This window comes from Azolla caroliniana, unplaced genomic scaffold (assembly GCF_043228905.1).
Source record: "Azolla caroliniana isolate FFs.n. ecotype wild unplaced genomic scaffold, voAzoCaro1.0.p SCAF_8, whole genome shotgun sequence".
In the NCBI taxonomy this organism is placed as follows: domain Eukaryota; kingdom Viridiplantae; phylum Streptophyta; class Polypodiopsida; order Salviniales; family Salviniaceae; genus Azolla; species Azolla caroliniana.
Window position 1 is genome coordinate 1,998,621 of NW_028230443.1, and position 14,419 is coordinate 2,013,039.

The 14,419-nt window shown below is 37.4% G+C and overlaps 1 protein-coding gene across 2 annotated transcripts; it reads left to right on the forward strand.

Moving 5' to 3' along the window:
• Positions 1-9,298: 9,298 nt before the first annotated feature.
• Positions 9,299-14,060, forward strand: LOC147860711 (mechanosensitive ion channel protein 2, chloroplastic-like). 2 transcript variants are annotated; one of them, XM_087323461.1, is made up of 13 exons: positions 9,299-9,545; positions 9,942-10,022; positions 10,160-10,317; positions 10,732-10,855; positions 10,937-11,034; positions 11,133-11,246; positions 11,336-11,396; positions 11,472-11,621; positions 11,748-11,858; positions 12,050-12,217; positions 12,298-12,411; positions 12,504-12,560; positions 12,629-14,060. In XM_087323461.1, the coding sequence occupies exons 1-13, from the start codon at positions 9,495-9,497 to the stop codon at positions 13,697-13,699; spliced, it is 2,358 nt and encodes a 785-aa protein (XP_087179587.1). In that variant the 5' UTR covers positions 9,299-9,494; the 3' UTR covers positions 13,700-14,060. The 2 variants fall into 2 exon arrangements, with proteins under 2 accessions (XP_087179587.1, XP_087179588.1); XM_087323462.1 differs by lacking the exons at positions 9,299-9,545; positions 9,942-10,022; positions 10,732-10,855 and having other exon boundaries at positions 10,178-10,317.
• Positions 14,061-14,419: the final 359 nt, after the last annotated feature.

The following is a 14,419-nucleotide window of genomic DNA, read 5'->3' on the forward strand; positions in this document are numbered from 1 at the left end:
TCGTGGACACAAAGTCACATGCCGGATTGCAGTACTTCGTGACCTTCATAGATGACCACAACTGGAAGTTGTGGGTCTCCACGTTGAAGATGAAGGACCAGGTACTGTCCGTCTATTAAGCATGGGCCGGACTAGCCATAAACATAGGGTGTTCCCTTTCGGAATATGTATCCAAAGGGGTGGTCAGAGATATAGATGATAATTCGACACTTATTCACTTAACATTATCCGGTTACTTTCTGGAATGTCATCCGGAATCACACAATTATCTGGATCTTAATTACACGCGTAAGATTATTGTGAATGTGAACGTGCGGAAGCGTATTACAAACCGGCTCTACCAGATAGCAACAGTAGAGAGAAAGGTTCAATGGAAGCTTAACACAGAGAATATGCGTGGGAGAGACAGAGAGAGAGAGAGAGAGCAGAACGTAAACTCTATTCCAAAAAGTAACACTTTGTAACTCTATGTACATACAATATGCTTGACAACACTATTTATACAAGCCCTTGGAGGATTGACGGAAGCACCATGTACTTCAATGCTCATACGAGTGACTGACACTAACGATGAGGACTTTGACTACCTAGTAGTCTAGACGCGTATAGGCTACTACTAGCCTTCTGGTTCACATTTGAATTTGGCTCCCGAATCCATCTCTCCGATCTGTGTATATACAATATGCTTGACAACACTATTTATACAAGCCCTTGGAGGATTGACGGAAGCACCATGTACTTCAATGCTCATACGAGCGACTGACACTAACGACGAGGACTCTGACTACCTAGTCTAGACGCGTATAGGCTACTACTAGCCTTTCGGTTCACATTTGAATTTGGCTCCCGGATCTGTCTCTCCGATCCGGCTCCTGGTTCCGGATATCATCTGGTTCTTCGTTCTGGATACCGATCCGGATCTGGTTGAGCTTGCTCGCTCAACAATTATGAATGATGGCACAGATGGCAAGTACACAAGAGAGACAAAAAGATTAACAACAACAACACTTAACACTTGTATTACTTCCGTAAAATATACATCAATCAATCCAGATCCTTTTATAGGCATCCCATAAGAGTTACAAAACAGTGTCGACCAACTACCAGCCATAGTATGAACCATGTGTATCATACGTGCATTCGCATTAGTGAATGTTTCAATCATTCGTGTAAGAAAAACACCCTCAAAGAATGATAAATATCATACTTTTGGATTAACTATTTATTATGAGGTAAATAAGCCTAAAAAATGGAAAAAAAGCAAAAAAAACAACACAAGAATGTTTGAATAACATTCACATTTGTTTTCCAACATAGGAAAACGAATGTTATGCTAGACGAACACGAATTTTGCGTACTATGCTACCAACTACTAATCGGTGTGGATCCAGATCGATACAACTATTCGGATCCACCATTTCCTTTCTATATTAATTACTATATTACTAATACTTAACTGGCCTTAACTCTTCCTTGTTCACACTTCCTCGTCAGGATCATACTCATAAGCCAACACATGGCACACCCATGGGATAGTGCATTGCACGTCGAACCCATGAGTTAGCTCCTTCAATCTTCATCGAGTATATCCAATATGCTCTGGTCCAAGGGTTCGTTTGGTTCCTTTTCCGTTTCTGTTTGCTTCGTTTTTGGCTCCCGTTGCTTTTCCTGTGGCTTCGGTTGCATCTCTGGTTTCGTTCTCTCAGCCTCCGTCTGCTGCTCTTGTGTCTCTGACTACTGTTGTGAGGTAGTCCCCGGTTCCAGTTGTTGCTCCTCATCATTGAGGTTTATATGTTCTGCTTTTTTCTCTTCCTTCCGCCGTCGCTCCCACTCATAACCTTCCAACTGTAATTGCACTTGTAGTTAGTCATCTCCAAATCCGTCGATGAGCTTCTGAACAACCTCCAGTTGTGTTTCGGTAAGGGCATAAAAATCATTTGACAATTCCTCTTGTATGGTAATTATGCTTTCTTCATCCATCTTATAGAAATTGTCGTCGGCTTTCTTCCGGTTTTCCGCATTGACTTGAAGGATCTGGAGTTCGGCCGCCTATTTAGACCACTAGTTCCATACCACCACAGAACAATCGTCTATTTTTACTTTCATCCGATCCTTCCAAGCGCCAATGATCATCCAGATGCAGTTGATGCCCATTTTGACGTTATCCTCTGTGGCCTCCTTCTCCTTCTTCAACTATTTGATTAGTGTTGTTGTTGCCGTTTCTTGAACTTCATAATTCTAGATACGAGTTTGGTATGTTGTTTGCACCTTTTCCAATACACTCCGGGATCATTCTATTATTTGATTTTGAGTGTCAAGCATTTCCACCCAATCTTTCGCCGCGCCAGTTAGCAGTTACGTCGTTCTCTCTTCCAACAACTTCTCCTAAGCCGTTAGAGCCTACGTCTTCTCCTTGAGTTCGGCACGGGCCTCCTTTAACTTGTCTTGCTACCAGTCATAATCCGTTTCTAGCTTCTTGTGATCCCGGTACAGCTTGTCGAAATCCTCCGATTTTTGCTTAAGACACTCGTTGACTTGTGATCTCAATCGATCGTCCCCGCCCTTTATGCTGCCAGATTTCTTCCTTGAGCCGCTCAATTTCCATTTCCGCCATTCTCCATGTCGCCGAGTCTCTGGCGTAGTGTCCTCCAGCTACTCCACGGTGCAGTTTGCGGAGGATTGCCTTCTTTTCATAGCTCTGGACCGCTCGTCTCCACACTCCGTCGGCTCCCTTGTGATACAGGGTGGTAGCTAATGCCATAAGAACACTTGAAGATTCCAGTTTTCTTGATTCCATTCAAGATCATATGGCCACTGACGAATTCGCCAATGACGTTTTGGATCATATCGTCCTGGATTGTGCTTCTTGCTCGCAGTCGAAAAACCCTCGTAATGATTATCGTGAGTTCTATTGGCATGGTGGTTTTCTGTTTCAACAAAACCTATTGTATGTTCCTGATGGTCCCTCGCGACTACAAATCTTACAAGGTTGCCATGACACACCAATGACTGGACATTTTGGACTTCACAAAACTCTAGAATTAGTTTCTCGGCAATATTGGTGGCCTCACCTTCGTCACTTTGTTGAGGAGTATGTTCGCAGTTGTGATACATGTTGTTGGTCAAAGAAACCTCGACACTGATCCTATGGCTTACTACAACCACTTCCCATTCTTGAAAATCCTTGGATTTCATTACCGATCTCCTAGTTTCAAAAGGTTTTGATGCAATTCTCACGGTGCTTGATCGACCTACCAAAATGGCACATTTCTTGCCATGTACGAAGTCTATTACTAGTCATGTGGCGGTCGATCTAGTTATGCAGGAGGTATTCAAGCTCGCGGTCTTCCGGATGTTATTATTAGTGATCGTAGTCCACAATTCATCTTAAAGTTCTGGAAGCACATGTTCAAACTTCTTTGAATTTCGGCTAAGCTTTCTTCAGGCTATCATCCCAAGACTAATGACCAAACTGAGCGTACCAACCAGACTTTGGAGCAATATCTTCGTTGTTTCATCAACTACCAACAAGATGATTGGGTTGATTTTTTGCACTTGGTTGAATTTTCTTACAACAACTTAGTCCATTCTTCTACAGGATATTCCCCATTTTTCGCAAATACGGGTTGTCATCCTCAGAGGACAATGAATACGCATCCAGAAGTTCCTACCAACCTTATTGCTGAGGATCATCTTAGTCGCCTCCAAGAAATTCACACTATCAGTCTCCACAATTTGCATAATGCTCAAGTTACACACAAGCGGCTTGCGAATCGTCATCGCCTAGATTCCTCCAAAATGTTTCATGTTGGGGATTGTGTATGGCTTCTCCAACACAACATCAAGACCACTAGGCCTTGCGGGAAATTGGATTACCAACGTTTTGGCTTGTACTTGATCACTACTAAGATAACTGAGTTGCATTTCGTTTTGACCTCCCTCGGCACATACATCTTCATTCGGTGTTTCATGTATCCCTTTTGGAACCTTACACCACAAGTTCAATTCCGGGTCGTCTCACAACTCCCCCACCTCCTATTGAGTTCTTGGAAGGACCTGAATTTGAGGTTGCTGCCATTCTCGATTCTAAAATTGTGTGCAACAATTTGTATTACTTGGTTGATTGGTTTGGCTATACACCCAATGATCGAACTTGGGAACCTGCAACAAATCTTGCCAATGTCGCGGACATGGTCACTGCATTTCATCACCAATATCCTCGTAAACCAGGTCCTAATACAAACCATACGACCCTTGATACGTGATGCCTCGAAAGGATTTCAACCTACAACCTTGTTATACATGTGTCAAATCCTTAACCATTGTAATGATATGTTTATATATATAGTTTTTAGAATATATAATCTAATATCATAAGAATATTTCAGATTACTCTACATTCTAGAATGTCCTAGAATATTCTAGAGTGTTCTATACTCTAGAACCTTTTAGAATACTTTATAGGGACTTATAAATAGGGATCTATTAACCATCCAAAAACTAAATTGGTTCAACACCATTCTAGAGCTCCATGTTGCCTACTTTTTGTAATCCATCGTATAGTGCAATATAATATTTTCCTTTCAATTCTCTCTCTCTCAATCTGTCTTGACAATTGGTTTCAGTTTAAAGGTTTAATGGTTTATAAGTTAAAAAATACTCCTAAATTTTCCTTATAAGCTCTAACTTTCAACTTTTAATTTTAAACCCTAATTTTAACTTATTAAATTTTATATGCATTATATGTAGAGTCTCCTTTTTCATTTATGATGATCAAATATTATAAGTATGATGACCAAATTTATGATGATTTTCTCACATAAATTTATAATAAGTATGATGATCAATATCAATAAAAATAGTTTGATGTGGTTTGATTTTGATTTATGATAAACTGATTTGGTTTGGTTCTAAATTTTTCGTAAACGGTTTGGCCTCTCCTATTTTTTAAACAATTTGGATTAAATGGCTTCATAAAATTTAAACAATTTGGTTTGGTTTTTATTATGAATAAATGGTTTGGTTTGATTTCAAGGCCAAGAAACCGAACTAAACTAAACTAAAACCAAATTGGGCCTATTGCTAGATGTGTGCTAAAAAAGAGTCTTTCAATCACTCAAAATTTAGAGGAAGACGAAGAACTTGAAGTTATAACAAATTTAGTCTAGGAGAACAATTTTGATTTTACATGCCAAAATGATTACGAAGAAACAAACACTTCTTTGTTTAAAGATGATAGCTGTGTGCTAAAAAAGAGTCTTTCAATCACTCAAAATTTAGAGGAAGACGAAGAACTTGAAGCTATAACAAATTTAGTCTAGGAGAACAATTTTGATTTTACATGCCAAAATGATTACGAAGAAACAAACACTTCTTTGTTTAAAGATGATAGCTGTGTGCTAAAAAAGAGTCTTTCAATCACTCAAAATTTAGAGGAAGACGAAGAACTTGAAGCTATAACAAATTTAGTCTAGGAGAACAATTTTGATTTTACATGCCAAAATGATTACGAAGAAACAAACACTTCTTTGTTTAAAGATGATAGCTGTGTGCTAAAAAAGAGTCTTTCAATCACTCAAAATTTAGAGGAAGATGAAGAACTTGAAGCTATAACAAATTTAGTCTAGGAGAACAATTTTGATTTTACATGCCAAAATGATTACGAAGAAACAAACACTTCTTTGTTTAAAGATGATAGCTGTGTGCTAAAAAAGAGTCTTTCAATCACTCAAAATTTAGAGGAAGATGAAGAACTTGAAGCTATAACAAATTTAGTCTAGGAGAACAATTTTGATTTTACATGCCAAAATGATTACGAAGAAACAAACACTTCTTTGTTTAAAGATGATAGCTGTGTGCTAAAAAAGAGTCTTTCAATCACTCAAAATTTAGAGGAAGACGAAGAACTTGAAGCTATAACAAATTTAGTCTAGGAGAACAATTTTGATTTTACATGCCAAAATGATTACGAAGAAACAAACACTTCTTTGTTTAAAGATGATAGCTGTGTGCTAAAAAAGAGTCTTTCAATCACTCAAAATTTAGAGGAAGACGAAGAACTTGAAGTTATAACAAATTTAGTCTAGGAGAACAATTTTGATTTTACATGCCAAAATGATTACGAAGAAACAAACACTTCTTTGTTTAAAGATGATAGCTGTGTGCTAAAAAAGAGTCTTTCAATCACTCAAAATTTAGAGGAAGACGAAGAACTTGAAGCTATAACAAATTTAGTCTAGGAGAACAATTTTGATTTTACATGCCAAAATGATTACGAAGAAACAAACACTTCTTTGTTTAAAGATGATAGCTGTGTGCTAAAAAAGAGTCTTTCAATCACTCAAAATTTAGAGGAAGACGAAGAACTTGAAGCTATAACAAATTTAGTCTAGGAGAACAATTTTGATTTTACATGCCAAAATGATTACGAAGAAACAAACACTTCTTTGTTTAAAGATGATAGCTGTGTGCTAAAAAAGAGTCTTTCAATCACTCAAAATTTAGAGGAAGACGAAGAACTTGAAGCTATAACAAATTTAGTCTAGGAGAACAATTTGATTTTACATGCCAAAATGATTACGAAGAAACAAACACTTCTTTGTTTAAAGATGATAGCGAGCTTATGTTTTGTACATAACAACTTCGACGACTCTCATATCAAGAATGCACAAATAGGTGACTTAAAATTAAGTAATATACTTTTTAACATTTAAAACAATCATATTTAGGTGATATTTCCTTGTATTTTAGTAGAGCGCTATTGTTATCGTAACATATGACGTGATATCACAAGCTTTATGTCATTTTGTCTATGTGGAAAATTTCATTCAATTATTATTTAGTGGTACAACCAAGACATGGCACGTGTCATATACACACCTTCCTATATTTTCTTATGGATCTTATGATAATAAATAATAATAATTTTACGAAGCTAAATTGTTTGGTGTAATGACAAAGCTTGTGCTTTGCACCATTGAACTTGTGATCGAAGTCCTAAGCAATGTGTCGTTTGATGTTATGTTCCTTATTAAGCATTTTTACGATCTTTGTTTGAGATCGTGCACACAAACAAATTGATCCTAAAAAATGGTAATTACTATTGGTGTTTTTTTCCCAGAACCCATATATTGATATGGTAACATTCCCCTCTAAAAGGACATAGTAAGAAGATGCATATAGAGCAATAAACATAAGCAAACGAGAAGGAATTGCAATGGATTACATGTAGATCGAGTGAAGACAATGGAACCTTTACCCAATAATAGTTTTTGCTAAGAACCAAGTGATTGGAAAACATCGAAGAAAAGTAGCATAAGGTGGAGCTCATGGGAAAGAGGACGGAAGCTTCACTCGATGATAGTCTTTGTAGAGAAGCAAGTGATCAAGTAAAGTTTCATAAAAACAAATTGGCAATGAAACAATCGGTGGCATTACCATTAAAAAATGTCAACGTTCTACCAACATGCCCAACATTTGAACTCCTTAGTTTGTGAAGATGATTTCATTGCATACATGATCTCAATTACAATTGACATCTAAGATGGTGATAAATGGCAAACCAATTGCATCCCTTTGTAACATCTCCTGCCAATAATGCCACTTTGTGTTTTGAAAGCCTTAAGGACAAAAGAATCTCAAAACTTCATTTAATATTTCACGCTTCGAAGTTCAATAACTGATAAGAGCGGTGGTGTTAATGTATTTCTTTTCACAATCATTCTAGCATGAACGATTGATCGAACATTTTCGAATCGCGGCATTCCTTCTCTTCCGGGCACTCTATAGCAAATCATCTTCGTTGATGATGATTGTTGGTTGTGTCGAAGATTGACGGAGAAAAACAATACATACAGTTGGCACACGCGAGAGAGATAGCAGGTCTCAAAATTCGGGCACATGTAGTCCCCCCCGTGCTCCGATGATCAAAAGACCACCTCTCAACACACACACACATTCATTCTCTCGCTCTCTCTCTTTCACATGTATCACGTGAAATGTAATATTTTTGGTCTTGTAGGTCATATTTGAACTCCGAAGAATATATATACATAATAGAATCAATCTCTCTCTCTCTCTCTCTCTCTCTCTTTCACATGTATCACGTGAAATGTAATATTTTTGGTCTCGTAGGTCATATTTGAGCTCCAAAGAATATATGTACATAATAGAATCAATCTCTCTCTCTCTCTCTCTCTCTCTCTCTCATTTTCTTCTTCTTCTTCTTCTTATTTTCGTCACATGTTACAATATCAACATGCCGACGTGTAATTTATCTCCATATTATTATTTATTTCCTATTTACTGTTTTAATAATAATAATAATAATAATAATAATAATACCCTTTTCATTCTTATTCTTCTGAGCAGAACGAAGGAAGTCGAAGAAATATACAGAGCGAGCGATTTAGGGTTTCTTTTTTCGCTGTCGATCCTCTGCTTCACGATCCGCCATCGCTACAGCCTCAGCCTCAGGCTCAGGCCCCGTATCAGGATCGCGCTCAGATACAGAGGGACTCTCAAGAGAAAAAAGAAGGAACGAAGAAGACAGAACAATCTGCTTTCCAACCAATTAATTACCTCACCAAACCAGGTAGCAGTAATCCTCCTTCCCCTTTTTTTATTTCTTGTTTCTTTCTTTCCGTCTCTTTGTTTTTTCTATCATGTACAAGCTTCTCTTCAACATCGACTTTTTTGCAATCTACGCTTCTCCTTCGTATATTCAGCTTCGGTAAATGATTGCATCAGAAACTATGTTGTTTTCTTCTGTGAACATGGTGGAGAAGTAGGAGTTAATTCTTATTTTTTGCAGAAAACAAAATAAAAGTTGGATTTTTGAACCAGTTTCATACAGGAGCTAAGGGTTCTTGTTTTTAAATTTCTTTCCGTATTAGATTGAACATGAAAATGGGTTTCTTTTGGATACAATTTCATCAGAAAACATCTGGGAACATTTGTAGCAGAAAACATAAATAGGTTTTGGTCACACACAAAGTTGTAAGATTGTTGTCTTTGTTTGCATATTCAAACCAAAGGCCATAGATCCATTTCGACAAAGAACTAGAAGGGTAGATTTTTGAATCAGCTTCTCATAACAAGATGATCATTCTTAATTTTATTTGCTTTCAGTCTTTGTTCTAATTTCACAGCAGTTTTTTCTTTCCGTTCTGAAAGATTTTATCAAAAATATTGTGCTGGCTATTTGAGCTTTGTAGAAAGAGAGATTAGAAAATGTTTCCTCACATAGGAGTTATAGAAATCAATTTCATGAGATGTGAGATTCAATCCCTTTTTTTCTCAGCAACTCAGGTTATATTAATCATTCATCGGAAACCAGTTTCCTGAATTTGTGAAAGTGGTGGAAAAAGATTAGACAGTGTTTACCAACATACAAGTTGCAGAAATTGGCATCACCACGAGCATTCCAACCAAAAGCTACAGATTCTTCGTTTATATTTTGAAAGAAGGGTGCACAGGTTGTGAAAAGATTCAAAATGTGTTCTTTACAATTACATCATCTTGTTCGCACTGAATCCACAAAAAAGGTATGTGGTTCTAGACCTTACCTTAGTGCTCTTTGTGAAAGTCTCCTATGCTGCTGCTTTTGGAAAATTTCTTTGTTTTCAATTTGAGATGGTGTTGCGATTCAAATTTCTATTGTGAAGCTCTTTTTCTTTTGCAATATAATCTGAAATGGTGTTATTATGCAATGTTTGGGAATATCGAAATATTTTTTAGACATAGTTGTCTTCAAAATTAAATGCTGTTGGATGGCGATGTTGTGATGTCACCATTTCTTTTCAAACATTCTTTTTTCTACCAATTTGAGATGGTGTTGTAATGCAAATTTCATGGTTATGACGGCTGACTCTGTATTCTCTTGGATCATACCCGCATAATTGCAAATTGTTAGCTGTTCAATGATTCCCTTATTTCAACAGGTCCTTTTTCAGTCACAATGTTCTCGACTGAGCTATCAGACTCACCTTTCTGCAAGTTATGCCCAAACACCTCAGTTCATGGTATATATGAGATTATGTCATTGTTTGAATTGCAATAATAACTGATTTTTTTGACTCAAGTGTTATAAGTTTCCAGTTGTTATTTGCAAAGACCATACATTTCATTTCATAGACTTACAGTGACGCATTATTTTCAGGCTATGGTACATATTGGGTGGTATATTCCGGCAATGAATTTCAAACAAAAAGCCCGTAGTATGGGTGGTTTTTGTTATGCATACGCTTCATCTATTCCAGTCCCATCTAAGGAAATTGTAAATGCAGTGAGAACATTCTCAACGAGTTCTGTTGCAAGGTAAAAACTGGCTCTCGTTACTCATGGTATGAAAGTATTTTTAAACTATCCACAGGGTGAGAACTCTGAGAACATTTATTGGGTAGCTGATAGTATTAAATGATTTGTTTTGAGGCCTTCAATCATAGTATGTAAACTCTTGCCTGTTAAGCATTCATTTGTAGATAATCATATATTAATAATTTCAGAAGTAGGGCTTCCCAGATGTCAGATTCTCAGATAGTTTGGTATATAGTAGAGTTCTAGTGCAAAAGATAATTTTTTATATTATACAGTGAATGTTAGGCTTTTTCATTGTGGTAAGCCTGGCTGTTATGAACATCCTAATCCTTTATTGACATCATTTTCCTCTGAAATTGACTTAAAATGGGATGATGGACTTCTATTTACAATCTACATTAATTGATAATCCAGTGTGTTCAAGGTCATGCATGAGAGTCAATTATTCCAACAGTGTGCTCCAGCCATTGGACTTATGACATTTGCAATGTGGGGTTTAGGACCCTTACTACAGTTCATACACCGAACCATATTACATGTATGTTTATGCTCTGAAATTCTCTGCTATTTATATTCTAAGGTATTCTACATAATTGCAATGCAATGCTATCTTTTACAGAAGGAAGACTGGAGTTGGAAAGATAGTCAGTTGAACCATATCATGAGAATGTATGTGCGACCTGTGCTCCTATGGATTGGAGTTATATTGGTCTGCAGGTAAGGAAGAAGCATTGATTCAATATGGAGTTCAATGATTCCAGACAGTCATTTGTTACTTTCTTCTTGGTTGGAATGCTGATTAATGTTTTATTCAGGGCGTTTGATCCTGTTGTGCTCTCTTCTGAGAGAAGTCAAGCAATCAAACAACGTTTTGTAAATTTTGTGCGGTCTTTATCCACAGTCATAGCATTTGCATATTGCACCAACAGGTAAGTAGAATATGGTGATATATGTTTTCTTTTTCAAATTCCATGTGGTCACAACCATAGCTTATAAATTATTATGCTTTGAATCTCAGTGTGATTCAGCAGATGCACAAAGTTATGTTGGATCGGCAAGATACACAGGATTCTCGGAGTGTGAGTCACGTGACCATTTTGTTATCTGACTTAATGTTAGGAAGCAATGTTTTAATGAAAGTCGTATCTTTGCAGCTTGGTGCTCAATTTGTTGGAAATGCAGTTTATACAGCAGTATGGATAGCAGCCGTCTGTCTGTTCATGGAACTTCTGGGTTTCTCTACACAAAAATGGCTGACAGCCGGTGGCCTTGGTACAGTGCTACTTACTCTGGCAGGTAGAGAGGTAAGAAACTTTCAGTAACCTTAAGTTTGAAGCAAGAAGTCTTTAGCAAGGAATCCGTACGTAATCCCCACATAACTTTGGGGATGAGTTGTTTAACATTAAATGCATCTGTACTTCTATTTATAGATCTTCACAAACTTTCTCTCAAGTATAATGATCCATGCAACACGGCCGTTTGTTCTCAATGAGTGGATTCAAACAAAAATTGATGGATATGAAGTGTCTGGTACAGTTGAGGTAGGTTCCTTCAATTCTCACCACTCTTTAATTGGCAGTTAATGGATTGGTGTAATCGCTTGTCGAACTATCTCTGTGAAAAAAATATGCAAAGCTCAGATGTTTGATAAGTTCCTTGAATTCATGGTACTCTTTATCACTAATGATATTCAGCCATTGTTCTGTGAACAAGTCCTTTGTTGTATTTTCAGCATGTTGGGTGGTGGTCTCCAACAATAGTCCGGGGAGATGATAGAGAAGCAGTTCATATACCAAATCATAAGTTTACTGTTAGTGTTGTTCGAAATCTAAGTCAAAAGTCACACTGGCGCATCAAGACATATTTTGGGATAAGCCACTTAGATGTTACCAAACTTTCTGTAAGAGCATCCCTCCCTTTTTTCTGCTGGTTTTGCTTTGCTTTTGCTGTTTGTGCTTCCTGAGAGATTTTATTATCCAGAATATTGTAGCTGATATGAGGAAAGTTTTAGCGAAGCATCCTCAAGTAGAGCAAAGAAGATTGCACCGAAGAGTCTTTTTTGAAAGCATCAGTCCTGAAAACCAGGCTCTTATGGTGATGTCTCAAGCTGTGTATTGTATTAAATTTAGAATGTCTCAACTAGATTCTAATTTTCTATGCTTTTGAATCATGTATAATTCATGCAGGTCTTAGTTTCTTGTTTTGTGAAAACTCCACATTTTGAAGAATACCTGCGTGTGAAGGTGCGTTACCCATTAGTAAATTTTAGGTTACTCTGAAATTAAATGAGTAATATCTTGCTGAATTTCAGGAAGTAATTCTATTGGACTTGATGAAAGTCATAAGCCATCATCATGCTCGCTTAGCTACCCCCATTCGATCAGTGCAACGTGTACTTGATGATGTAGAACCTCGTGGTGCACCATATCGAGACATGAATCGCCCGACTGAAACTCAAGGAAGACCGTATCTGTTGATTGAGGCAACCGCTGTTGCGAATGCATATCGTGATGCTGACCAGTCTGCAAATTCTAAAAATGGCTCAGCACTGGTAAGAGATGAAATAGTTAATGCTGATGGGAACGAGAGCAATTCTGGGCAGACAATGAGCCCTAAGAAAGAAGTATATCAAGCTAAAGATGAGATATTGTCTAATGATGGAATTTCTAAGAGTGGTAACCATTCTGAGGCAGTAGAGTCCAAAGCTGTAAGTAAACATAAGTCTCAGCTTGAAGGCCTAGATTCCATGGGCCTTAATTCCAAAGATATAACATTGTTGGGAGCAGCTTTTGAGAAACCACCTGCAAACATTGCAGAAGATTCAGTGGACCCACAAACAGATGGGGAGGCCCCAACCAAACCTACTTCAGATACAGGATCAGTGAGAGTAGAAAAAAACTCAAGCAAGATGGTTGAGCTGATTTCTCAACCTAGTCAGAAGTCGCATGCTAGAATGTTTGAGCATACGGGGCCATCTTCTGGGGAAAAAACAGAGAAAATAAGCAAATCTGTGATTGATTTGGATTCTGGATCCTCAAGAGAAGAGAAAAGTAATGCAAAGGAAGAACTCAATGAAACTGAATTTAATATTGATCAGAAAACAACAGTTGGTCAGAAAATGGATTCGAGGCGGGCACAATTACAGAGTGCATCTTCATCCAAAGGGGAGTCATTAGGACCGAAGTCGCAGTTAGAAGAGAACCTCCTTTTGGGTGTGGCATTGAATGGACCAAAACAAACACTACCTCTTGATAATGAAATAATATCTGGAACAGAACAGAAGGAGCTTGTAGGAACAAGCAATGGGAACTCTGGCAATGCACTCAAGGATGTACGGTCAGGGTCTCCATCTTCTAATACAAGTCAATCAGATTCTAGATGAATAATAGAGAATCCTGCTGAGGAGCACTCACTAAGAGGTCATCTCACTAAGGTCGTTTATGAAACATTACAACTGCATTTATTTCATGGTGTCATGATACACAATTTTCAATTAACTGAAAAATTGACTTGATTTTTGAGATTGAAGAAGGTATACATACAGGGAAGGTCTGAACTTCCAGGGGTTTCAAAAATCTCTCAAACTAATTAAAAACTGAGAGCTTAATGGAACCGTTACTTGATGTGGTGGTGTCTTTGTATATTATCACCCCCCCCAATGTACTTTAATGTTAACAAGGCCATTGGAATATGAAGAGATTCCAAAAGTAATTGCAAATATAAAGAGATGAAGATGGGATTCATGTTATTTTTTTTGCTTGCATCTTTACCAACAACTCATAATTGGGTGTCCTACTGTGTCTTTGTTTGTACCTCAATTGTGATTATAGTTTGTAATGTTTGTTGTATTGTGGAAAATCTGTGTTTTACCATAGTTTCAACATGTCCCTTTTTATCAGTGGATGCCTTTTTTGTCTAGTAAGGTTAATGGTAAAACAAGAGGACTAGTGATGATTGATGGTGTAATTAAGAGCATGCAAAAATAATGTGCAACTAAAAAGCTGTAGCAAGTAATGCTAGTCAGGGTCATTCACCTAGATCCCTACACAAGTGAGGATGCAAACCTGATTAGAAATGCAGGGTTTGTGGGAGTTTTAACCGA